This window comes from Pseudorasbora parva, chromosome 19, assembly GCF_024679245.1.
Source record: "Pseudorasbora parva isolate DD20220531a chromosome 19, ASM2467924v1, whole genome shotgun sequence".
Classification (NCBI taxonomy): Eukaryota; Metazoa; Chordata; class Actinopteri; order Cypriniformes; family Gobionidae; genus Pseudorasbora; species Pseudorasbora parva.
This window is the reverse complement of record NC_090190.1, coordinates 43206028-43232219: the sequence shown is the minus strand read 5'-3', so window position 1 is coordinate 43232219 and position 26192 is coordinate 43206028. Positions and strand designations below refer to the sequence as shown.

The 26192-nt window shown below is 41.0% G+C and overlaps 2 protein-coding genes across 2 annotated transcripts in view; one reads left to right on the top strand and one right to left on the bottom strand.

Moving 5' to 3' along the window:
* Positions 1-7727, top strand: part of sema6ca (sema domain, transmembrane domain (TM), and cytoplasmic domain, (semaphorin) 6Ca) — a 36324-nt gene extending 28597 nt beyond the window's left edge. Inside the window, exons 15-18 of the mRNA XM_067425456.1 lie at positions 321-398; positions 484-542; positions 711-764; positions 3647-7727. Of these exons, the coding sequence (XP_067281557.1) occupies positions 321-398; positions 484-542; positions 711-764; positions 3647-4563 (1108 nt within the window). The 3' untranslated portion in view covers positions 4564-7727. The remainder of the gene's footprint in view (positions 1-320; positions 399-483; positions 543-710; positions 765-3646) is intronic.
* A 6856-nt stretch (positions 7728-14583) lies between these two features.
* On the bottom strand, positions 14584-25476 carry LOC137048033 (uncharacterized). Its single transcript, XM_067426004.1, has 6 exons — positions 25385-25476; positions 22357-22406; positions 21286-21576; positions 19378-19623; positions 19241-19291; positions 14584-16040 (listed from the first exon to the last, which is right to left on the bottom strand). Exons 1-6 carry the CDS (start codon positions 25399-25401, stop codon positions 15883-15885), a joined length of 813 nt encoding a protein of 270 aa, XP_067282105.1. The 5' UTR covers positions 25402-25476; the 3' UTR covers positions 14584-15882.
* Between the last annotated feature and the right edge of the window lie 716 nt (positions 25477-26192).

Below are 26192 nucleotides of genomic sequence, written 5' to 3'. Positions count from 1 at the left end.
TTGCTGAAAATAATATCTAAATGAAGAGAGTTTTTGCTTAAAACAGGCAAAATAATCTGCCAATGGGGTGAGAAAAATAATCTTGTTTCTTGTTTCCGTCCCAATCAGAAATAAGATTATTTTTCGTTTTAAGCAAAAACTCATTTAGATTTTATTTTCAGCAAAACAAGAAAAAATATCTTATGTCCTTTAACTTGTCTAGTAAATGCATCTTAATTTAAGAATTGTTAGATATTTAGACTGGACAAAATTACTGAATAAGAAGAGCATTTTTTGCAGTGTGTTGGTCGGACATCATAACTCTGTCCATTCCTCCACAGCCGCTGTCTCTACACACACGACCCATACTGCATCTGGCTGCGGACAGGACGCTGTGCTGACGTGGCCCCAGGATTTAAGTAAGAATGACATCACTTCCTGCTGCATGATCAGGGATTGGTCACAACACACTGAACTTCCTGTCTGTGTTTTTATGATGAGCAGGGCGGGGTTTGAGCAGGACATCGATGGCGAGCAAGCACATTTATTTGACCCGTGCACCGGTAAGTAGCGATATAGCAGTGATGCTTCAGTTCTGTCATATTTAATGCCAGATAAATGGAAATATTGTTCTAGGAAGTATATGTGAGAAATTTGTCGTTTGTGAATCATTGTGGCAAATGTTCTAATACTAATCTCATATATATGTATATATATTTATATCTGCTCAGATGTGATGTCAGCAGCAGGAAGTGATGTAAACTCAGCTGTGGATTCAGTCTCTGGTCAGTGTCTCACACATTATTTTTTATTTGTTCAATTTATATAGCGCTTTTCAAGGCACTCGAAGCGCTTTACATTGAAGGGGGGAATCTCCTTACATTGAGTGAGGTTCAGTGCTAACATCAGTCAAGAGGGAATTTATGGTGTGTGTATGTGTGTGTCGGTGTTGGTAAGCCATATTTTAGAGACACATTTGGTATAGTATGGATATAGTAAGAGTTTAGTATCGGTATAGTATCGGTGTAGTATGGGTATAGTATGGGCATAGTATCGGTTTAGTATCGGTATAGTATCAGTTTAGTATTGGTATAGTATGGGTATAATATCGGTATAGTATGGGTATAGCATCGGTTCAGCATTGGTATAGTATGGACTTAGTATCGGTATAGGATGGGTATAGCATCGGTTCAGCATTGGTATAGTATGGACTTAGTATCGGTATAGGATGGGTATAGCATTGGTTCAGCATCAGTTTAGTATCGTTATAGTATCGGTTTAGTATGGGTATAGTATGGGCATAGTATCGGTGTAGTATGGGTATAGCATTGGTTCAGCATCGGTTTAGTATCGGTATAGTATCGTTATAGTATGGGCATAGTATCGGTGTAGTATGGGTATAGCATTGGTTCAGCATCGGTTTAGTATCGGTATAGTATCGGTTTAGTATGGGTGTAGTATGGGCATAGTATCGGTGTAGTATTGGTATATATTATGGGTATAGTATGGGCATAGTATCGGTATAGTATGGGTATAATATCGGTTTAGTATGGACATAGTATCGGTGTAGTATGGGTATAGTATGGGTATAGTATCGGTTTAGTATCGGTATAGTATCAGTTTAGTATTGGTATAGTATGGGTATAATATCGGTATAGTATGGGTATAGCATCGGTTCAGCATTGGTATAGTATGGACTTAGTATCGGTATAGGATGGGTATAGCATCGGTTCAGCATTGGTATAGTATGGACTTAGTATCGGTATAGGATGGGTATAGCATTGGTTCAGCATCAGTTTAGTATCGTTATAGTATTGGTTTAGTATGGGTATAGTATGGGCATAGTATCGGTGTAGTATGGGTATAGCATTGGTTCAGCATCGGTTCAGTATCGGTATAGTATCGTTATAGTATGGGCATAGTATCGGTGTAGTATGGGTATAGCATTGGTTCAGCATCGGTTTAGTATCGGTATAGTATCGGTTTAGTATGGGTGTAGTATGGGCATAGTATCGGTGTAGTATTGGTATAGTATGGGTATAGTATGGGCATAGTATCGGTATAGTATCAGTTTAGCATCGGTATAGTATGGGTATAATATCGGTTTAGTATAGACATAGTATCGGTGTAGTATGGGTATAGTATGGGCATAGTATGGGCATAGTATCGGTTTAGTATCGGTATAGTATCAGTTTAGTATTGGTATAGTATGGGTATAATATCGGTATAGTATGGGTATAGCATCGGTTCAGCATTGGTATAGTATGGACTTAGTATCGGTATAGGATGGGTATAGCATCGGTTCAGCATTGGTATAGTATGGACTTAGTATCGGTATAGGATGGGTATAGCATCGGTTCAGCATTGGTATAGTATGGACTTAGTATCGGTATAGGATGGGTATAGCATCGGTTCAGCATCAGTTTAGTATCGTTATAGTATCGGTTTAGTATGGGTATAGCATCGGTTCAGCATTGGTATAGTATGGATGCATCCCTATACACAAAAGAGGACGTGTATACTCCTTCACACACAGACGAACGCGTCAATCTATTGCTTAATGCATTGCGGAGACTCTTAATATACAATTTACAATCATTGAAGAACATCTTTGATTTTAATGAAGGAAGAAAAAAACAAGAATTGATAGGTCAAAAAGTCCACAAATCTATAAACAAAGCATTCGGCTGTCTTTGAGTTCACATGAACAACGGTTGAAGTTACTCGTCAGGCTACAGAAGAATACCATAATTCAATCGATAGTCGCGCAGACCTATATCAACCCAGCCACAACACATAATTGGGAATAACATGCCTTAACACAGAAGCGACCACAGAGGCTTGAGGTCAGCCTCTTTTTCTGTTCTTCCAGAAATCCAAGATCAAGAAGTGGATATTCGTTTTTGTTTTTTCTGCGAATCTTTGCGTTGACATGTACTAAACATGAGTGGAATTTGCACCGCAGTGCCACCACACCTTGATGGTCATGACAAGAACAGCATGTATAGTTATCTTTATTGAAGTGAATTAGATTTAAACTGCCGTCATGCATGAAATAATTATATATTTTTAGCAATTTTACAAATAATAATCCACAATGATTACATTACATAAAAATGAAATTGCACCTCAAAATAACACAGTGTCAATATTTTTGAGACCCCCCAAAATTTCACAAATCACGTTTTCAGGGGAGCCCATGTCTTATTTAGGGGAGCCGAGCTCCCCCTAGCTCCCCCGTAGTTCACACCCTGGTATGGGCATAGTATCGGTACAGTATCGGTATAGCATTGTTTTAATATTGCTATAGCATTAGTTTAGCATCTGTTTAGTATCGGTTTAGTATTGGTATAGTATCAGTTTAGTATCGGTATATCATCGTTTTTGTATCGGTTTAGTATTGATATAGTATCGGTATAGCATCGGTTTAGTATTGATATAGTATCGGTATAGCATCGGTTTAGTATTGATATAGTATCGGTATAGCATCGGTTTAGTATTGGTATAGAATAGGTAGATTGGATTGGTTCTGAAAAAATGGTATCGGTGCATTTCCTAATTTATAGTGTGTGTGTGTGTCGGTGTTTGTACCTGCTAAGTCATATTTTAGAGACACATTTGTACCTGGATGAAATATAGTAGTGTCTAACATGTATTGTGTCTGCAGGTGTGAAGCAGCTTCCGGATACGGCGGGTCTGAGCGGTGGCTATCACTTCACTCTGCTGGGCGTGTGTGTGCTGGTGGCGTTCGTGCTGGGTGCGATCGTGTCCGGTTTGCTGGTGTCGTGTTACTGCGCTCCGAGATCCCAGCAAGAACATGAGCCTGAGGCGTCACTTCCGCACGCACTTTCCCTCAACAGCCTGGCCAAACTCAACCGCCTCCTGGACACCAAACCGGACAAAAGTGACGCCACGTCCTCCCAGATATACAGCTCCGGCCCGCCCTGCCGGCAGCCGCCTAAACCACACACACACGTGGAGGAAGACATGGCCCCGACGCTTCCCACCCCGGATTCGACCCCCGAGCTGCCAATCAAAAACTTAAAGTCTTTGAGCAGCCAATGGGAGAGTAGCCACACCCTGCAGGCGTTTCCATCAAATCAGACACTTTCTATCAAAAACACTTCCTCAGAAAACCTCCTATTCAAGCACATTTCAGAAGGGCAGGAAATCACTGAGCCTGGGTCGTACAGCCGGATGCCCACGTCATATTACACTTACCTGAAAGAGACGCCGGATACCGCAACGCTTCAGCAGGTTCCTCTGCAAACGCTTCCCGAGAGTCCAGAAGGCATCACCAGCCAATCACAGCGCAAGCTCCTCATCAAGATGGGAAACGGGATCACAACGGCCCGTCAGCACACATTCAACCAGAAATCGCCGCACACTGGAAACCTGTACGAGATACACAGGCCTCAGATCGCAGGCGGCTCGTGTCTGACGCGACAGCACAGCTACAGTGAGCCTCCTCTGCTCCATCGGGCGGCCATCGTCAGACGCACAGCCTCCCTTAAACCACAAATCCCTCCCAAACCCATCAACATCCCCGCCAGAACACTACACCTGCCCAAACACAACTACTGACAGTACAGATACAGGTCAAAGACAGCAGGGTGGGCATTGAATGCTAGCACACTGACTAATGCGCAGTATATACTAAAGCAAATATGATTCATTATGTTCTCCACAGACTTTATTTCAGGCATTAACCCCAAAAAAATGCATTCCCTCAGGACGATTACCAACTCCTTTCTGGAAGGTCAAGTGCAATGCATTTCTTACTTATTTTTGTCTTGTTTCTATTCGAAATATCTAAAAATCTTACATTAAATGGATACTCCACTGCTTTTTTTCCCTTAACTAAGCCGAGTTGACACACACCTCTCTCGTCTCAGTGTGTGCTCTTAATCTCTCTGACGCGCGGTGACGATCTGATAGCATTTAGCTTAGCCCATAACCTAAGCCCAGTTCATTCACTATGGTACCAAACGGAGATCAAGTTAAAAGCGACCAAACACCTCCACGTGTTCCCTATTTAAATACAGTTACACCAATAGCTGAACGATCAAGTATGGGGACACAAAATAAAACGTGGAGCTTTTCTAAGCGGATTATAAAGGAGAACTATAATGTGTGGCGGATTAGCACTTCTGAGAGTACTTCGGCTCGGCGCAGTAAAAAGTCATGCCTGAAAAATCCTTAGAACTACTCTCAAAAGTGCTATTCCACCATGAAAAAACAATGGAGTATCCCTTTAAGAAACATTTACTAGAAAAGTATAAATTATTGTCTTGTTTGAGGAATAAATATCGAAAAATTAAGAGTTTTTGTTTAAAATAAACAAAATAATCTGCCAATGGGGTTAGAAAAATAATCTTTTTTTCCGTGTGTATTAAGATTATTTTTCTTACACCACTGGCAGATTATTTTCCTTATTTTAAGTCTTCATTTTGAGTTATTTTTCACAAAATAAGACAATTACTTTTGCTTGTCTAGCAAATGTTTCATAGGCTGCATTTACACTGTAGGTCTTGATACACAATTCTGATTTGGTGACTATATCCGATTTTTTTGGATGACCCGCTTACATCATCTTTTCAAAAGCGACCCGTATCCGATATTTGCATTTACACTGCACACTGGCAAAACAGCCCAAGACGCTCTTAACCGGTGAAAGGAAGTAAAACAGCGCGATATGCGATGGACGCAGACAAAATGATTATTCAATGTTTTGCTGTCTGCACTGTCCCACACATTTTTAAAAGTCGGCAAAACATTTCTCTCTTAAGGCGGAGAAAAAGAGGAGACGGGGTTGCCAGGTTTTCACAACAAAACCCGTCCAATTGCAACTCAAAACTGTGTTAAAGTAGCCCAATTCTGCATGAAAACCGCAGACTTGGCAACACTGGGTGTCCACCTGAGTTGACGTCATTCGCCTCCGTCCTTTTTTCAATGACGTACGGCTCGCATTTACTGGGGGATATCCGATCTGACCGCTTACATGGCAGACGCTAATGCACGCATCCGAATCATATCAGATTTATTACCACGTATGAGTGAGGCCTGAATCCAATCTGAGGATATCAGAATTCATGCGTTTTTTTCCTGCTTACATGTTCACATGTCAGATCCGATCTGAGCCACATGAGAGGAAAAAATCGGAATTGGGTCACTTGCAGTGTAAATGGGGCCTTTGTGTAAGAATTTTTAGATGTTTGGACTAGAAACAAGACAAAAATACTGAGTAAGAAAAGCATTTTTTGCAGTGTTGTGAGTATATTCATTCACACACTGTCCAGTAAACATGCTGCGACTGGAACATGATTCCAGTTCAGAAAATGGGACGACTGTGAACCGTGAGTGTGTTTGTGTATCACATGCAATTGTAATGTTTGTGTTTTCATGAGGACATGAGAGCGACTCCAGCCGGATTGATCCCAGCAGTGCACTATTAACATCACAAGCATCACATCAGCCAGAGGGATTAATTGCATTCATTTGTGCCTTACATGGTGACCTGAGGTCAGAGGTGATGATGCTGACACTGACCCCTGCCCTCTCTAAGGGACGCCTCATTGGCCGTCGATCAGCTGGAGCAGTTTCTCAGACAGGTTAAACCAGACCCGGAGCCAGACACACATTACATGTTTTCAGGGGGGCACAATTAAGATCAACCTCATTGAATAATAACATTAAATATTAATGAAATGGACAAAAAAACGAGGAAGAATTAACGTATCACTCCATTGACGCAATACGACAGAAGAGCACTGCATAAAATGCTCTTCTTCTTTAGTATTTTTGTCTTGTTTCCAGTCCAAATATCTAAATAATCTTAAATCAAGATGCATTTACTAGATCAGTAAAATGACATAAGATATTTGTTCTTGTTTTCTGGAGAATAAAATCTAAATGAAGAGAGTTTTTGCTTAAAACAGGCAAAATGATCTGCCAATGGGGTGAGAAAAATAATCTTATTTCTGAAGGGACGGAAACAAGACACAAGATTATTTTTATATATAAAAATATCGCTTGTCTGGGACACGTGGATTATTTTTTTACGTGGAAGAGAACTTAAACGCTTGTGTATTGTTTAAATTCACTGTGTTCGGGATGAACACATCCACTACATTAAACTGCTTTCACATTTGTTTTGCATAAATCTACTAATCAACCTCAGTCCTGATCAAAACCACTAAATGTGTTAAAAACAGATCCAGGATTTTTACTCTTTAATTGCCAAGTTTATAAATGAAGTCACTGATTTGGGGGGAAACACAATGACTAATTTTCAATATGTAAAGTGATTGTGCACTCCAGGCTTTGTGCTAAGCTAGGCTAGCGGTGTGTGCGTCAGACAAAGTTAATGCACACACACACACACACACACGGAGGTGAGAACGGTGTGTGTGGACTTATCTAACTCGGGGATATGTCGACATGTTCCTTTAAGACTCAACAGCACCCCATAGTGGACGAAAACCTCCCCAACAGCACATACGTGTTAAATTATTTTTATAAAATCAGCAAACGCATTTTTATTCAGGAGTTATGTCTATACAAAACCATAACTTTTGATAACAGCAGCCTATTAATAAAGAAGTAAGGACTGGTGCCGGTTAAATGTCACGCAGAAGACTTAAAATGTCTTTTAGGAGCCTCTACAAATGACTGGTGAAAGATTGTACTTTAAAATAATGAAAATTGCATTTTGCTTGTAAAAAAATACACTTGGATATACAATATGAGCAACAGGATGTGATGTCATGCTTTTAATAAACTATGCAAAATGATCAATAATACGTGCACTATAGGAGATTCTGAAGGAGTTATTCTTTTACACTCGTTTTGCAAAGTCCAAAATAAGCACAAACTCTTCATTTTATTTTGTGGACAAGACTTCATATCTTCAGTCATGCTGCTTCTGCAGTAAATGTGTGATTAGATGTTTGAGCTGGAACACACACACACACACACACTGAGGAAGAACATCATGTTTATCACTGCACTGAATCATAGGTCAGAGTTCACTGTAGAAGACACAATGATTTTAATGTTTGTGTATCTGCCGCCCTGTGTGTGTGTGAGAGAGAGAGAGAGAGAGAGAGAGAGACTGTAGCTCCGCCCACCTGATCAGCAGAGGCCGTGATTGGTGCAGCTGAGGGTTGGTATCAGTGTATGATTTGTATTAGTGTAATAATATCACTATATTCTGAGAGATGTGTATGAATCTGAGCTTCTCAGGCGACTGTGTGTAATCTGAATCATTCATGATGGTAATAAACACTGGCTGTGCACTTAATAAAAACACTGCTAAAGATGCTAATGCTCAAAGTGCCATATTTCAGTGTTTTCAGCAGATCTCTTCAGATCCTGAGGGCCGGCGATTCACTGCAGTCATTGGTGAGTGTTTGACTTTATTCTTCATATCATCAGTAAAACAGAAGCAGAGAAGCTGTAATTCATTCATGGCTCTAGTTTTAGGCTATTGATCAGTTCTTCTTACACACTGCATTTAACACACACACACACACACCTCTTCAGTCTTAAACCGTATATACATTTAAAATAATTTCAACCTGAATATAAGCAGCTTCATCGTAACCATGTTCAGTCTCTGGTGTGGTGTGTGTGTGGTCAACAGTCCCTGGCAGGGGTGGTAAAAGTACTCAAATGTTATGCTCGAGTAAAAGCATACAGGTCCTTCTCAAAAAATTAGCATATTGTGATAAAGTTCATTATTTTCCATAATGTAATGATAAAAATGTAACTTTCACATATTTTAGATTCATTGCACACCAACTGAAATATTTCAGGTCTTTTATTGTTTTAATACTGATGATTTTGGCACACAGCTCATGAAAACCCAAAATTCCCATCCCAAAAAATTAGCATATTTCATCCGACCAATAAAAAAAAAGGTGTTTTTAATACAAAAAAAGTAAACCTTCAAATAATGATGTTTCGTTCTGCGCTCAACAATTGGTGGGGAATCCTTTAGCAGAAATGACTGCCTCAGTGCGGCGTGGCGTGGAGGCGATCAGCCTGTGGCTCTGCTGAGGTGTTCTGGAGGCGATCAGCCTGTGGCGCTGCTGAGGTGTTCTGGAGGCGATCAGCCTGTGGCGCTGCTGAGGTGTTCTGGAGGCGATCAGCCTGTGGCGCTGCTGAGGTGTTCTGGAGGCGATCAGCCTGTGGCTCTGCTGAGGTGTTCTGGAGGCGATCAGCCTGTGGCGCTGCTGAGGTGTTCTGGAGGCGATCAGCCTGTGGCGCTGCTGAGGTGTTCTGGAGGCGATCAGCCTGTGGCTCTGCTGAGGTGTTCTGGAGGCGATCAGCCTGTGGCGCTGCTGAGGTGTTCTGGAGGCGATCAGCCTGTGGCTCTGCTGAGGTGTTCTGGAGGCGATCAGCCTGTGGCTCTGCTGAGGTGTTCTGGAGGCGATCAGCCTGTGGCGCTGCTGAGGTGTTCTGGAGGCGATCAGCCTGTGGCTCTGCTGAGGTGTTCTGGAGGCGATCAGCCTGTGGCACTGCTGAGGTGTTCTGGAGGCGATCAGCCTGTGGCTCTGCTGAGGTGTTCTGGAGGCGATCAGCCTGTGGCTCTGCTGAGGTGTTCTGGAGGCGATCAGCCTGTGGCTCTGCTGAGGTGTTCTGGAGGCGATCAGCCTGTGGCGCTGCTGAGGTGTTCTGGAGGCGATCAGCCTGTGGCGCTGCTGAGGTGTTCTGGAGGCGATCAGCCTGTGGCTCTGCTGAGGTGTTCTGGAGGCGATCAGCCTGTGGCTCTGCTGAGGTGTTCTGGAGGCGATCAGCCTGTGGCTCTGCTGAGGTGTTCTGGAGGCGATCAGCCTGTGGCTCTGCTGAGGTGTTCTGGAGGCGATCAGCCTGTGGCTCTGCTGAGGTGTTCTGGAGGCGATCAGCCTGTGGCGCTGCTGAGGTGTTCTGGAGGCGATCAGCCTGTGGCACTGCTGAGGTGTTCTGGAGGCGGCTCTGCTGAGGTGTTCTGGAGGCGATCAGCCTGTGGCTCTGCTGAGGTGTTCTGGAGGCGATCAGCCTGTGGCGCTGCTGAGGTGTTCTGGAGGCGATCAGCCTGTGGCACTGCTGAGGTGTTCTGGAGGCGGCTCTGCTGAGGTGTTCTGGAGGCGATCAGCCTGTGGCGCTGCTGAGGTGTTCTGGAGGCGATCAGCCTGTGGCACTGCTGAGGTGTTCTGGAGGCGATCAGCCTGTGGCACTGCTGAGGTGTTCTGGAGGCGATCAGCCTGTGGCGCTGCTGAGGTGTTCTGGAGGCGATCAGCCTGTGGCGCTGCTGAGGTGTTCTGGAGGCGATCAGCCTGTGGCGCTGCTGAGGTGTTCTGGAGGCGATCAGCCTGTGGCGCTGCTGAGGTGTTCTGGAGGCGATCAGCCTGTGGCGCTGCTGAGGTGTTCTGGAGGCGATCAGCCTGTGGCTCTGCTGAGGTGTTCTGGAGGCGATCAGCCTGTGGCACTGCTGAGGTGTTCTGGAGGCGATCAGCCTGTGGCACTGCTGAGGTGTTCTGGAGGCGATCAGCCTGTGGCGCTGCTGAGGTGTTCTGGAGGCGATCAGCCTGTGGCGCTGCTGAGGTGTTCTGGAGGCGATCAGCCTGTGGCACTGCTGAGGTGTTCTGGAGGCGATCAGCCTGTGGCTCTGCTGAGGTGTTTTGGAGGCGATCAGCCTGTGGCGCTGCTGAGGTGTTCTGGAGGCGATCAGCCTGTGGCGCTGCTGAGGTGTTCTGGAGGCGATCAGCCTGTGGCGCTGCTGAGGTGTTCTGGAGGCGATCAGCCTGTGGCGCTGCTGAGGTGTTCTGGAGGCGATCAGCCTGTGGCGCTGCTGAGGTGTTCTGGAGGCGATCAGCCTGTGGCGCTGCTGAGGTGTTCTGGAGGCGATCAGCCTGTGGCGCTGCTGAGGTGTTCTGGAGGCGATCAGCCTGTGGTGCTGCTGAGGTGTTCTGGAGGCGATCAGCCTGTGGCACTGCTGAGGTGTTCTGGAGGCCCAGGATGCTTCGATAGCGGCCTTAAGCTCATCCAGAGTGTTGGGTCTCGCGTCTCTCAGCTTTCTCTTCACAATATCCCACAGATTCTCTATGGGGTTCAGGTCAGGAGAGTTGAGCACAGTAATACCATGGTCAGTAACCCATTTATCAGTGGTTTTGGCACTGTGAGCAGGTGCCAGGTCGTGCTGAAAAACCAAATCTTCATCTCCATAAAGCTTTTCAGCAGATGGAAGCATGAAGTGCTCCAAAATCTCCTGATAGCGAGCTGCATTGACCCTGCCCTTGATAAAACACAGTGGACCAACACCAGCAGCTGACATGGCACCCCAGACCATCACTGACTGTGGGGACTTGACACTGGACTTCAGGCATTTGGGCATTTCCTTCTCCTCAGTCTTCCTCCAGACTCTGGCACCTTGATTTCCCAATGACATGCAAAATTTGCTTTCATCCGGAAAAAGTACTTTGGACCGCTGAGCACCAGTCCAGTGCTGCTTCTCTGTAGCCCAGAAGTGTCTTGACCTGGGGAATGCGGCACCTGTAGCCCATTTCCTGCCCACGCCTGTGCACGGCGGCTTTGGATGTTTCTCCTCCAGACTCAGTCCACTGCTTCCGCAGGTCCCCCAAGGTCTGGAATCGGTCCTTCTCCACCATCTTCCTCAGGGTCCGCTCTCCTCTTCTCGTTTTTTGCCACACTTTTTCCTTCCCACAGACGTCCCACTGAGGTGCCTTGATACAGCACTCTGGGAACAGCCTATTCGTTCAGAAATGTCTTTCTGTGTCTTCCCCTCTCGCTTGAGGGTGTCAATGATGGCCTTCTGGACAGCAGTCAGGTCGGCAGTCTTACCCATGATTGCAGTTTTGAGTAATGAACCAGGCTGGGAGTTTTTAAAAGCCTCAGGAATCTTTTGCAGGTGTTTAGAGTTCATTAGTTGATTCAGATGATTAGGTTAATAGCTCACGCTTCTGATTAGCCTCATTTTCCGCCGTTGAAGTCAATGGGGTCGCTCTGTCCATTTCTTTTACTGTCTATGCGTGAGACTGAGGTGTCGTCAGCTAAAGATGATCCATCTCTCTACTTTTTCTTCAGAATCCAACGCTAACTGCAACAGTAATATAACGTTACTTAACATTGTAAAATCAAACGGTGACGCATTTCAGTGATTAAAATGTTTTTAAAATGCTAAAAACAAAGTTGTGACTGCTGATGATATATGAGTTAACGTGTAAAGTCAATGTGATATGCTAGTTCACATGTAGGCTGAAGTTATAGTGCTGACGTTACGTTTGCAGGTCTTACTCCAAATAAAGATTAAACTAACCACTCAAAAGCGTCCATTTCCAATCTCAAAACAATTGGTTGTGCCTCAAAATCTTTATCTCCGTCAGAAACAGAATCAAACATAAGGTTGGATGCACAATCTCTCCATGATTGACAGTATGTGTTTCTGTCACTGAGCTGCGCAGTGAAACAGCCAATCAGAGCAGAGCTCGATATTAATATTCATGACTCTTCCAAATAAGGCAAACACAGAGCATTACATCCTGGGGACAATTTATAGGGTTGTAAATGGAGCTGTAAAACTGCATCTGGACAATTATTGCCTTTAAATAAGCCACACAACTCTGTGTAGATATCAGAGAACAATTTAACATATTGTTTCAAATCATTCTAGGCACCTTTAATGTATAATTATTTAATATTAAGACATAATATATTTTGACAAATGCAAAAAAAGCTTTAATGATGAAGTGTAAAAGATGTGGACAGATTCAATATTGGTTCGGCATCACATGTATCATGACAGAAATATGACACACAACTCAACATTTACTTCATGCTTCCGTTCACATCTCACTGGCTTACATGCATGTTTCTCTTCTTCAAGGATATGATTTGAAAAGTAACTTTATTTAAAAGATTTGTTGTCCAATATTGTATGGTAGAGCCGCTCTTCCGGTTCTGAAACTGCTGTTCTGCGGAGCTGGATATATCTCGTCTGATTTATGACAAACTCTTATTTTATTAGGAACAAAATTATTGTTACAAAATAAATTAATTCTACAAAGTTTTCATTTGATGATTTTCATTTTCATTGTGATTTTTATGCTGAAATATTAGGGGGGTTGTAACTGATGGATTTTAATATTGCCGTCCCCTTCATAAACTACGCCCCTGGTTACACTTAATACAGACCGTGCATACATAAGTGAGCTGTAAAATATTTGAGAATATTGTTTTTATACTCGGAACACACAAATGCATGGTAAAAAAATATATTTTATTTTTCCTTCAAAAACAATTATCACAGTGTATATCCCAACAAACACAATCTTGCAGATGCAGTGGTCTACATACAACACAACAACTTGGCGTATAGTTACAGTAAAACATTTTTTTTAGACATTGGCATTCAAGACATCCCAAAAAAAATATTTGCTGGTATTTGATAATTTTATTTATATTCCACATTTACAAAACCATTTGACTGACCAAAGTGCTTTACAAATAGCCCGTTAAAAGTCAAAGAAAAAAAGGAAAATAGAAGGAAAAAGCAATAAAGAATAAATGGCACATAAATAAATAAAATACATAGAAAAACAGCTTTGGCTCAGCAATAGCAGACTAAGGACAAGAGAGATAAATACACAAAATATTTTGAAGCCGTTTAATAATTAAAGCCGTGTGACAGGAGTGTGATGAGCCAGTGTGTTTGAATGGCAGTGTGTTCCTTCGTTTTCTGCATGAAAGTTGTGCAAAATGCAGAGAATTGTGTGTAGCGTTTTGAGAAAAAGTGTCTAATTAGGAATCACAGTTGTAGTTTATCAGAACTGGTTCAGGGGTCGTGCAAGAGTTACATGCTGTGGTCATTGTGTCTCAAGTTCAAGTATTTGTGTGTAAGCGATTAAGAAAAACTGTAAAATCAGAGCCTTGGAATAACAACAAACCAGCGTTGTGCACTGCAATAAATGCTTTCTTACTCAGTATTTCTGTCTTGTTTCTAGTCCAAACATATCTAACAATTCTTAAAACAAGAAACATTTACTAGACAAGCAAAAGTAATTGTCTTGTTTTGGGGGAAAATAACTCAAAATGAAGAGAGTTTTTGCTTAAAATAAGATAAATAATCTGCCAATGGGGTGAGAAAAATAATCTTAATTCAAACAGAAATGTGTGAATACCTTCAGTCTATGGTCAACACATTTGAACAGAGAACCCCTTCCCTACACAGGTATTAGCAGCGATGTTTGGTGAACAGTACAGCATAGTGTGCATTGATTATTTCATCAACCGCATTTCAACCACAATGTTGCATCTCCATCACTCCATTTTAAATAACACTCATTGGAGATGCAACATTGTGCTCTTCTTATATTTAGTCCTGAGATATTCCTTATTATCATGGTCACATTAAATACCTTTTATATATTTAGTTTAAAAAAATGTAGTCTATTGAAGAGACAGTGAAGCAGAGCCTGTACGTGCGTCTCACGACAAATGTGTGAATTGGCAACCCTGAGACTTACGGTCGAATGCAACGTGTGTGTGTGTGTGTGTGTGTGTGTGTGTGTGTGTGTGTGTGTGTGTGTGTGTGTGTGTGTGTGTGTGTGTGTGTGTGTGTGTGAAGCGCGAGAGGAAATGCAGCTGAATGAATGTGTGCGTCTTTTAAATAGCGTAAAAAAACAAAAAGAATGACGAAGCAATATGTGGCGGCTGGTAGGGGTGTACGATATTGACAAAAAATGATCTCGATATTTTCTGGGAATTTCTCGATAACTATAATTAGATTATATTTTGCTGAGAGTGTTATTGTGCTGGTGATCAACTGACTTCTGAAGTTTTTGATATTCTTCATATTCTGTGTGGTGTCAGTTCACAGCAGTGACAGAAATGATCTTTTACAAAAAAGTTTAAATGTATTTTTTCCTTTTATGAGCATTTAAAAAAAAATTATAACTTTTTTTAAACCTAATTATATGCATGCATCATCGTTTGAGTTAATTTCATGAATTTAATCAAATTCAATTGTAATAGTAAGACACAATAGGCTGTTACCAATCAAATTAAATGAGTATCAACAAAATTCATCTTCTCATTGGAGAGGAAACAGAAGCTGGTATGGCGTTATTTTCCTGTCAAATGTCGAGAGCGCATTATTGTACCGCGAAAGTATACATTAATATAATGCGTTAGCGAGAAATCTCTCTGCTCGTGTGCAAGAACTGTGCGTGCGCTCTCAGATACGCTGCTCTTGTAAGATTTTATTGTGAGAATATGCCTTTACTTAAAAAACGTGTCCAGTGCAATCGCAAATCTCTCCTCTTCGCTTAAACTAAGTGTGTATGTGCACAGACTGTGTTCTGTTTTTATTTAGGGCTACTTTAGGGGGTCCATAGGCCGTGAATATCATAATACTTATTTGTTTTCATTGTTTTGACCAATGTAACATTAAATATGTAACAATAAATAAGCACCCACAACAGTAGATAGCAGGGAAATTTCACAATTCTCAGCCTAATAATATAAATGTAAAACATTATTGAATACAAGTGAACAGTTGAAGTTGCAGGACACAGTGATTCAGGTACAGAAATTAAATAAACATGATTTAGAGCCAGATGTGAATTATTATGTGCAATTCAAGTTTTTCCAGAATTAGGTCTAATAACTACTTCATATCTGTTTAGTAGATTTTGAGCAAATGGTTTGATAATGTTTAAAATGATTTAGACACAGTCCGTCTGACAATAGACGGACTAAATATAAAATATCTTAAACTGTGTGTGAAGATGAACGGAGGTCTTACGGGTGTGGAGCGACATTAGGGGGAGGAGTTAATGACAGACATTTCATTTTTAGGTGGACTAACCCTTCTGGCTCCACACAGGCCTTCAGGAGAGATTATTATAGACCCGAGTCCTCAGGACACTGATGGCCCAGTGAGTAACTTTTATTCTGACACTTGTGCTTCCTGAAGACGATGAACATGATCACACCCACCAGAACCAGAACCAGAACCAGAACCAGAGGCAGTCCAACAGATAAAGTCCAAAACGTTGCAGCTGGAAGGAGGAAGAGAACAGTTTGTGAATTTTTTTCCTCTTTTTTATACTGTTTGACTTTGTAAAGCTCTCAGTGGGTGTGTTTACATGCACACCAGTAAGCTGATAACTCACAAATATCAGCTTATTGAAATAACCAGTTTTCCCCGTTTACATGCAAACCAGTAAACGGACAACGCAAGTAAACCGCGTTTACATGACTATTAAAGGGTTACTTCAGCGATTAGCATATGGCTTTGTATCGGGGGGGGGGGGGGAATATATATATATATATATATTGTATATATATATATATATCATAGACTATATATAGCATTTATTTAATTAAAAATGCAGTAAAAAACGTAATACAATGAAATAATATTCTGATGTACATCATCTGTTTGCTAAATGAATATATAGTAAAGTGTCATTTATTTCTGTGATCAAAGATGAATTTATCATCATGTCTCCAGTCTTCAGTGTCACTCATCATTCTCATATTAGGATCTGATGCTCAACAAACATTTATGATTATTATCAGTGTTGAAAACAGTTTTGTTGCTCATGATCATGCTGCTTCATTTTTGCGGAAACCACCACACCATTCAAACATCTGTGGTCAAATTTAAAAAGAGAGAAATTAATACTTTTGTTGATCAGACATAGGCTACATTAAATTGATCACAAGTGATATTTTTAATATTACAAAAGATGATTTATTTAATAAATGCTGTTCATTGAACCTTCTCATCAAAGAATCCTGAAAAATAAACTGCATCATGGTTTCCACAACATTTTAAAGCAGCACAACTGTTTTCAACACAGATAATAATCATAAATGTTTCTTGATTATGAAATCCTCATCTGAGAGTGATTAGTGAAGGATCATGTGACACTGAAGACTGGAGTAATGATGATAAACTCAGCTTTGATCACAGGAATAAATCACACTTTACTATATTCACATAGAAAAAGGCTGCTTTCATTTGTAATGGTATCTCACAATATTACTGTTTTAACTGTATTTTTGATTAAATAAATGCAGCTTTAGTGAGCAGAAGATAAACATTTCAAAAGCTGTCAGTTAGCACTGCATTATTCATATGATATAGGCCTACTTTATAGTCAATAAATAGCCTACATTGAGATGGCTTGAAAAACACACAAAGCATATATTGTCGCAATCGTCTGATTGTCGTCGTCACGTTTCATCAGCTCATAGCGATTGTTTTCCTTCAGCTGCAGCTCCAGCGTGACAAAGTTTCTACGAATCCGCTTTTGGGCTTCCTGTGAGAGCGCCCTCCTCATATTTAGATACGAATAAAATGACAGGTCATGCATAGATTATGTTTTGTCTCTGAATTTAAATCTTGATGTATTTATCATGTATTCATGTATTGATTGTGACCTCAAGAAGCGCTCAATCAATCGAGGTAGAGAAAGCTCTCTTTAGCGTCCCTGTTAACTTGCCCGCCCTCGCGCAGGTAACGCACCGGTTCAAATCCCGCTCGGAGCGGGTCGACTAGGATCGGGGAGACCCAGTAAACGTGCGGGGGATGAAAGTACACTTTATTAAAAGTGCAGGGGACACGTCCCGTAATCTACGCCCATGCTTGAATTGAACATTAAGCTTGCTTACTTCCATCCGTCAGACTCGCGTGGGATCTCGATAGCCGCTGTGTGCTTCAAGATTCTGACGCAAGTGAGCTAAGATTCCGATTGGCCCAGAGAAATGTCAGTTATAAGAATTATCCAATAGTGTTATAGTTTATCCAATAGTGAATTATCCAATAGTGTTATCCAATAGTCCCCCCCCCCCCCCCCCCCCACACACACACACACACAAAAAAAAAAACTCTTCGGTTCTACGCGATTCACGTAAATGACCCAATTGACCAAGAAAACGCCGATTGTCGCTGAAAAGCGAGAAGTTTGCAGGTATGCAAATATTGTCAATTTGCGTCATCTTTGGAATGTTTGGCCAAAGCCTAAAGACTACAGCCAGCAGAGGGAGCCATTTCCACATGTTTTCAACCATAGACCGTAAAAAAATATGGACGACTCGACATCATCCGTTTCCGCTTGCCATATTTGAAGCTTTCAGGCGGCCTTGCACGGCGCTGACATCTTGGGACCGAGTCTGCGCAGTAGAGCGCAGGAAGTAGAGCAGGAAGTACAGTCGCGATATCAAAAGCCCGCCCACACTCTCGCAGATGCAGAACAATTAATTATGTTGGTGTGAAATAAACAGTTATGGAAATGTAGAAATTAAAGCTAAAGCTCAAGTCTGCTGCCAAAAACTTCGAAAAAAGTCCGTTAGTGCCTCAGTGACAACTTCACTCAGAGAAGCCGTCAGTCTCAGCTGTCAATCATGACGTCACACCCCCCATTTTTATATCATCAAATAACTAACTCAAACTAAACTTATTTTAAAAACGAACACCTGAAATGAAATCATCGTGATGATAACTGCCTTCAGTGACATAAACTAACTTTGGGGGAAAAATTTTGAAGTGTAATTTTATTATTTAGTTTGCCTCGCGTCCATTAGAAAACACAGAGGGGCGGCTATACTGGGACCGGCCACCAGGGGGCGATCGAGGCGCGAACGCTTCAGTAAATGAGAGGGAGACTGCAGGCTTGTTTTCAACTCGCTCATGAGGGAAGGAGATCACACTCACAGCACTCCGCTCGCAGCTGCAGCCTCAGGCATTGATGTAAATGGAGCGGTGCGGAGCAAAGTGAGTATTTCAACTTCTCAAATTAAATCTATGAAACTTCTGCAGCGTTCGTAACATGACACCCCATCAGCGGCTAAATCGCACTATATTGAACAGACACGTTCAGTTTTTAAAGGTGGGGTAAGTGCTTTCTGGTAACTGCTGTTATTTCAAATCAAGAACAGAACACAACAATCGCTTAGACGCCATTCTGCTCCAGCGTTTCCACAATAGCGGACAGCTTGCACTCGCTCAGGGGGCGGGTCTGAGCTGAAACACTGCTGTCAATCAACAGTCGTGGGAGGGGCTTGTGTGACGTCACACATCGAACGGCTCGATTTCAGACAGGTGAAAACATATAAGGAGATTAAAAAAAAAAACACTTGATGGATTTTTATCATTATAGGATGGATGTGGACAGGCACTGCCCAGCACACATTGCTGTATAATCAGCTTGTAATGTACCATTATATGACCCCTTTAACCTCCTGTACTTACTGTGTTGTTCAGTGTCATCCGTCCTCTTTGAGTCCGATCCTGTACCGGATTCTGTGGAGGATATCAAAGGTCAGTCACACCGTTTAGGATTTACACTTCAGATCGTGATGAATACACCTCAGCTGAGCTCCTCTGACCTGTGAGTGTGAGTGTGATCAGGGTTTCTCCTTCAGAGTCCAGAACTCTGTATGTTCCAGTGTCATTGGATGTGAACGCATTAATGGTCAGATTCCCGTCACTGTCGTTCAGTCGATCACTGCTGACCCCGTGACCTCTCGTCCACACCTCTGTCCACTCTCCACTGGAGTTTGTCTCCACTTTATGAACATTGGTCAACAGAAGATCCAACTTCAGCTGCTCACCTGTGTTCACAGAGATCTCACCTGAGGAGAAACACACACACACACACTCATCATTATTTTAATGGTGTCAGTCAGTCAAAGCCATGAGCACAGATTTAGGATTGGGTGACCAAATGCAATCCCTATGGTATTATATTCCATTGCAAGTCATTGGAAAACCCATATTCAGACTGATCTCATGAAATGGAGTATGACACGCCAACTCGGATGCCATTTTGGCGTGCTATCAAGACACATAATCGCTTTTTAGCGTGTTTATCAACGCCGTTTCATTCTACCCCCCTACGCTGCCCCTACCCATCATACACAAACACACACCCTACACCTAAACCTACACATCACACACACCCAACACCTAAACCTACACATCACACACACCCTACACCTAAACCTACACATCACACACACCCTACACCTAAACCTACACATCACACACACCCAACACCTAAACCTACACATCACACACACCCAACACCTAAACCTACACATCACACACACCCAACACCTAAACCTACACATCACACACACACACTGCCCCTAAACCTACCCATCGCACACACACTGCCCCTAAACCTACACATCACACACACACACACACACACACACACACACTGCCCCTAAACCTACCCATCACACACACACACACACACACACACACACACACACTGCCCCTAAACCTACCCATCACACACACACACACACACTGCCCCTAAACCTACCCATCACACACACACACACACACACTGCCCCTAAACCTACCCATCGCACACACACTGCCCCTAAACCTACACATCACACACACACTGCCCCTAAACCTACCCATCACACACACACACACACACACACACTGCCCCTAAACCTACCCATCACACACACACTGCCCCTAAACCTACCCATCGCACACACACACACACACACACACACACACCCTACACCTAAACCTACACATCACAGACACACACACACACTGCCCCTAAACCTACCCATCGCACACACACACACACAGACACTGCCCCTACCCATCACACACACACTGCCCCTAAACCTACCCATCGCACACACACACACACACACACACACACACACACACACACACCCTACACCTAAACCTACACATCACACACACACACACACTGCCCCTAAACCTACCCATCGCACACACACACACACAGACACTGCCCCTACCCATCACACACACACTGCCCCTAAACCTACCCATCGCACACACACACACACACACACACACACACACACCCTACACCTAAACCTACACATCACACACACACACACACACTGCCCCTAAACCTACCCATCGCACACACACACACACAGACACTGCCCCTACCCATCACACACACACTGCCCCTAAACCTACCCATCGCACACACACACACACACACACCCTACACCTAAACCTACACATCACACACACACACACACACTGCCCCTAAACCTACCCATCACACACACACACACACACACACAGACACTACCCCTACCCATCACACACAAATGCACACACGTGTTATCCTTTGCGTGTGTTTACACAGTCCTGATGTCTTGTTGCCATATTGGAGACAGCTAATCTGAAGAGGCGATACGTGACACATCTTTACAGGAATAGATGGAATACCGACACAATCACAGAAGTTAATCTGATGGTTTGATCAGTTTGGACTTTACCCTGAATATGAAGACTGAATGCGATCTGTCGCTCCTGAACATTATTGACATAGACGGTCAGGATGTATTTCCCAGCGTCACTCAGTCCCAGAGCCATGATGATGATGTCACATAATCCTTTTTTAAATATTCGCCAGTTTCGACTCTGACACTCTTCACTCTGACAAACAGGGATGTCTTTTGACAGTCTTCCTAAACTAACATGAGAAATGTCTCTGGCCTCCATATCACATGGCAGTGTGGCGTTTCCTCCGACTCGTCCTGTCACGTGCTTTCCTACAGTGGTGGCTCCTGCAAACACAGACGGTAAAAATTCACTCAATACAAACTGAACAATACAGCTGTTATTGTCTATTCTCAGGCATGAAGGTCATTGAGAAATATTTCAGTAGAGTAATCTGAATACGTAATGCATGTTACTTGTAATGCGCTTCTTTACTCATTGCATTAAAAAGTAATTGATTAGGTAATGTACGTTAGGGTTTTCTCAGAGGAGAACTGCGGTATAATGTGTCCATCCTGAACGTGAGCCGAATGATCGGATAATAAGGATAATTATGGACATACTCTGCTTATATCAAAGCAAAGTTCAACTGGTATAACGTTAACGTTAAACTGGTCAAACGGGAACAAATGCTTTTGCAATATTTTGTGCTTTTATTTTATAGTTTTCACATGATTTTATTTATTGGTTTGTTAAATGCACACAATATTGCTGTGTAATTACTGTATTATGTTTAATACAGTATCGCTTCTGTTAAAACCAAAAATACACACTGTCCACTCCATAAAGAAAAACACATCCTAACTGAGGTTGTCATAAATCATGAATGGAAACAATGAAACGACCATCTCACTGTCTTCTTGTTGAGCTATTAACACTCTCATTGGCCTTTAAAACAAACGAATGAACAGTGTGAGGTCAGTGTGGTGTGTCATAATGTAATATTCTGGGGAATTCCCACCATCAGTCATCAACAAATCACAGAAACAACAGAGAAAACAATCAACTAGAATAAATCTGGAACTAAAGATCAAACATTATAATTCATCAACACAGATGATACTGACCGCTATAACTGATAGAGCAGCACAGCAGCAGAAGAGTCAGCCTTATGAACCTGAGGAGAAAACACAAGAGCTGATTTATATCACACACACACACACACACATTTACACAGGGAGAAAACACTTTCCTCAGCAGTGAAACATCACTACACACTGACTTTCACTCTGAGTATTTAACTTATGTTATGGCTATGTGGAACTCATATGATAAAAATCATGTCAAAAAAGAAACATCAAACTCTAACCTTTGGTTTTATAAATGATTTCTGTATAATACTGAAAATCATCAGTCAAACTCAAAACACAAACAACAGGTTTTAGAAACAATCTTATAATTATATTAATAAATAAAATAAATACACACATGAATAAATACACAGAGAAATTTGAATAAATAAATTAGTATTTATATTTACTTTTGTAACTTTTATTTTCAAATTTAGATATTTTTGTATTTTTCCACATTTATTATTTTTATTTATTTATGTCCACATTTATTTATGAATATATGTATTTATGTCTACATTTATTTATTTTCATATTTGTTCATTTCTACAGTTTATTCCCCCTTATTTCTATATATCTTAGTTTTTTTACATTTCTTTGTATATTTATGTATTTTTATATTTCTTTGTATATTTATGTATTTTTATATTTCTTTGTATATTTATGTATTTTTATATTTCTTTGTATATTTATGTATTTTTATATTTCTTTGTATATTTATGTATTTTTATATTTCTTTGTATATTTATGTATTTTTATATTTCTTTGTATATTTATGTATTTTTATATTTCTTTGTATATTTATGTATTTTTATATTTCTTTGTATATTTATGTATTTTTATATTTCTTTGTATATTTATGTATGTATATATTTATGTTTTGTTTCTTTACATTTCTTCATTTAAAGGTGGGATAAGCGTTTTTTCAAAACCGTTTTAGAAAAAGGACTCCGCGAGTGGAATAACAAACTTGTAGCCAATCAGCAGGTAAGGGGCGTGTCTATTGTGAGAAGAGAGTGAGCTAATCAGCAGGTAAGGGGCGTGTCTATTGTGAGAAGAGAGTGAGCTAATCAGCAGGTAAGGGGCGTGTCTATTGTGAGAAGAGAGTGAGCTAATCAGCAGGTAAGGGGCGTGTCTATGGTGAGAAGAGAGTGAGCTAATCAGCAGGTAAGGGGCGTGTCTATTGTGAGAAGAGAGTGAGCTAATCAGCAGGTAAGGGGCGTGTCTATGTGTCTAACGTGTGTGTGTCTGGGTAGCGTGTGTATAAATGTATTGATACATGCACAGTTCCAAGGGCTCGATGTTCGCAAGCACATATGCTCATATGTGTACATGAAAATAATGAACATGCTCCTGAAAACTAAATTGTTATTTTCAGTCCATTCACTCGGCTATTGTGACCATGCCTACTCTCAAATAAATGAGGCCCACGATTATTCAGATGCAAACAGAAATATAAAAACAGTCCTAATTGAAAGAGAAAAAGTTGACAAAAAGAGTGAATCCAAGATTGGGTGAAAACATGGTATAATGAGTGATTTATGAGCTATTTTTTATAGGGGAACCTCTCAGGTGTTATAGGGGTGTTGAACACCACATGAGGTTAAGGGGGGTAAATTTCTTCGTATATTTATTTATGTTTATATTTTTGTTTTTTACATTTATTCATGTATTAACAGAGCTGGTAAAAGTACTCAGAAGTTATACTCGAGTGAAAGTATATATACCTAAATAAAAAAATACTCCAGTAAAAGTAGAAAGTCCTCCATTCAAACATCACTTGAGTAAAAGTACAAAAGTATCAGATTTAAAACGTACTCAAGTACCGAGAGTAAAAAGTAAATATTCAAATTAACTGTAAATATCAATAATTAAGCAGATAAAATCTTTTGGGACTGATATGCAATGCTTTAATTGAACAAATGATAAGATTAGATACTGCAATTAAGAATTTGTTAGATTTGCAATTAATAGGAGACAATGAAGCACCTTAACGCAGTATAGGGGTTAAACTTAAAATAGACATGTTCCATAACATTAGCTCCATAAAACAGATGAGGAGCAAGATACTATTAACTAATTCAACATTAATTCAAAAGCCATAACCACAATGACATATTACGTAACAATTAGTTAATAGTCATGTGCCTCAACAAGTAAAGTCATACTATAATTTTGCCAATTGTTATGATTAATGATGAATTAAACACAACTGAGAGTCGGAATGCATGGCTTTGAATGCATGAATTTACATTATTAGTTCATGTAATATGTTATTAGGGAATTAATGATGTCATATTTAATTAATAGCAATTCATATATTACTTAATCTATTAATCATAGAGAATGTTCATTAGTTGCGGATGCAGTAATCATTAATAAATGGTTTAGTTCTTCATTAGTAATACATTAACTCATGATTATCTGTGCATTAGTTAGGCATGAATTATAATAGTGCACCTGTATTGTAAAATGTTACTGATGTTTTCATAGTAAATTGTGTGCCGCAAAATAAAAAAGTTGGGGAAACACTGAGCTAACGTTAGTGTTGCAAACCTGACACAAGTCTATACCCGACTGGATCATCCATGACCGACCAGACCGGTTTGGAGATCAAGTGTAATAAATACTTAATACTTGGAGCGGGCGTGGGGAAATGTATTGGAGTAAAAAGTAAACTTTAATATTGTAGTGGAGTAAGAGTAAAAGTAGATGCAAATAAAATATACTCAAGTAAAGTACAGATCCCAGAAAAAAATACTTTACTAAGTAAAGTATCAAAGTATTTTTACTTGATTACTTACCACCCCTGTGTATTAATGCAATATGGTGTCAGCTGTGGAATTAAAAACCGTAATCATAATCACCGGTGCAGTACGTTATGGATGTTTAAAAATATGTCAAATCATTTCCGTTTAATGGCGCCCTGTCGCTTTACGTGCTCGGAAATGTGATAAATAAAGTTTTCCTACTATGACACAAAAACACACAAGCTGAAGTTATGTTTTAAAAAATGAAAACTTACATGGTAGAGATCGGCATGATCACGCGTCATGAATTATTGCGAGCGTTGACAAGGGGGGGAAACAATCAAAAAGAAACGAGACACACGCAGTCGCACACACACACACGCAGTCACACACACGTGTACGCTCCCGCGGTCTCTCTTTAAATCCAATAAGGGAAGTACCTGGAGTTCAGTGTTGCCAAGTCCGCGGTTTTCCCGCGGAATTGGGCTTCTTTTAACCACTTGCCGCGGGTTGATTTTTTATTCCGCGGGTTAAAGGTTTAACATATTGCATCAGTTATATTTTGCTGAAATGGTTGTGTTGAAATAAATATTTTACTTTAGCCAATTCATATTCCCCCAATGATAACAAGGATTCTAGGATGATGACATAAGCAATATCGTATCAGCATAACTGTGCTGATAAGCGCACACTTTGTGAGGTACAGTGGCACTGCTGGGCTTGTTCGCTAATGTGTGTGTGTGTGTGTGTGTGCTGCGGCGCGCTGCGCGCACCGGCTGTTTTCGTTTCCATGGTAACCGAATGCGTGCTCTCCAGGGTTGTTGCTGGTAAATAATAATTTAAAAAATAAATGTCATACACAGAAGAATTTTCTGTAAATTAACATTTAATGAGGAATATCTTGCAATGTTTATTTTACATTATTTTTAATTAAGTCTATCAATTAAAATAGACTGTTTATAATTACTTATACAGTTATCTTTTAGTATAAATGGTGTGTAGTGCATAACACTACCATAAAATGTGTATTGGAGTGTTATATTTAGATTTTTTGGTATTGGGCTAGTTTTGGGCTAGTTGGAT

What these genes read in the sequence shown, in the direction of transcription:
- LOC137048033 (XM_067426004.1), bottom strand. An exon ending in CTGCTCTATCAGTTATAGCG is followed by an intron (nt 21,577 to 22,356) that starts GTCAGTATCATC and finishes CTGTGTTTGCAG; the next exon opens with GAGCCACCACTGTAGGAAAG. An exon ending in ATTCAGTCTTCATATTCAGG is followed by an intron (nt 19,624 to 21,285) that starts GTAAAGTCCAAA and finishes GTTTCTCCTCAG; the next exon opens with GTGAGATCTCTGTGAACACA.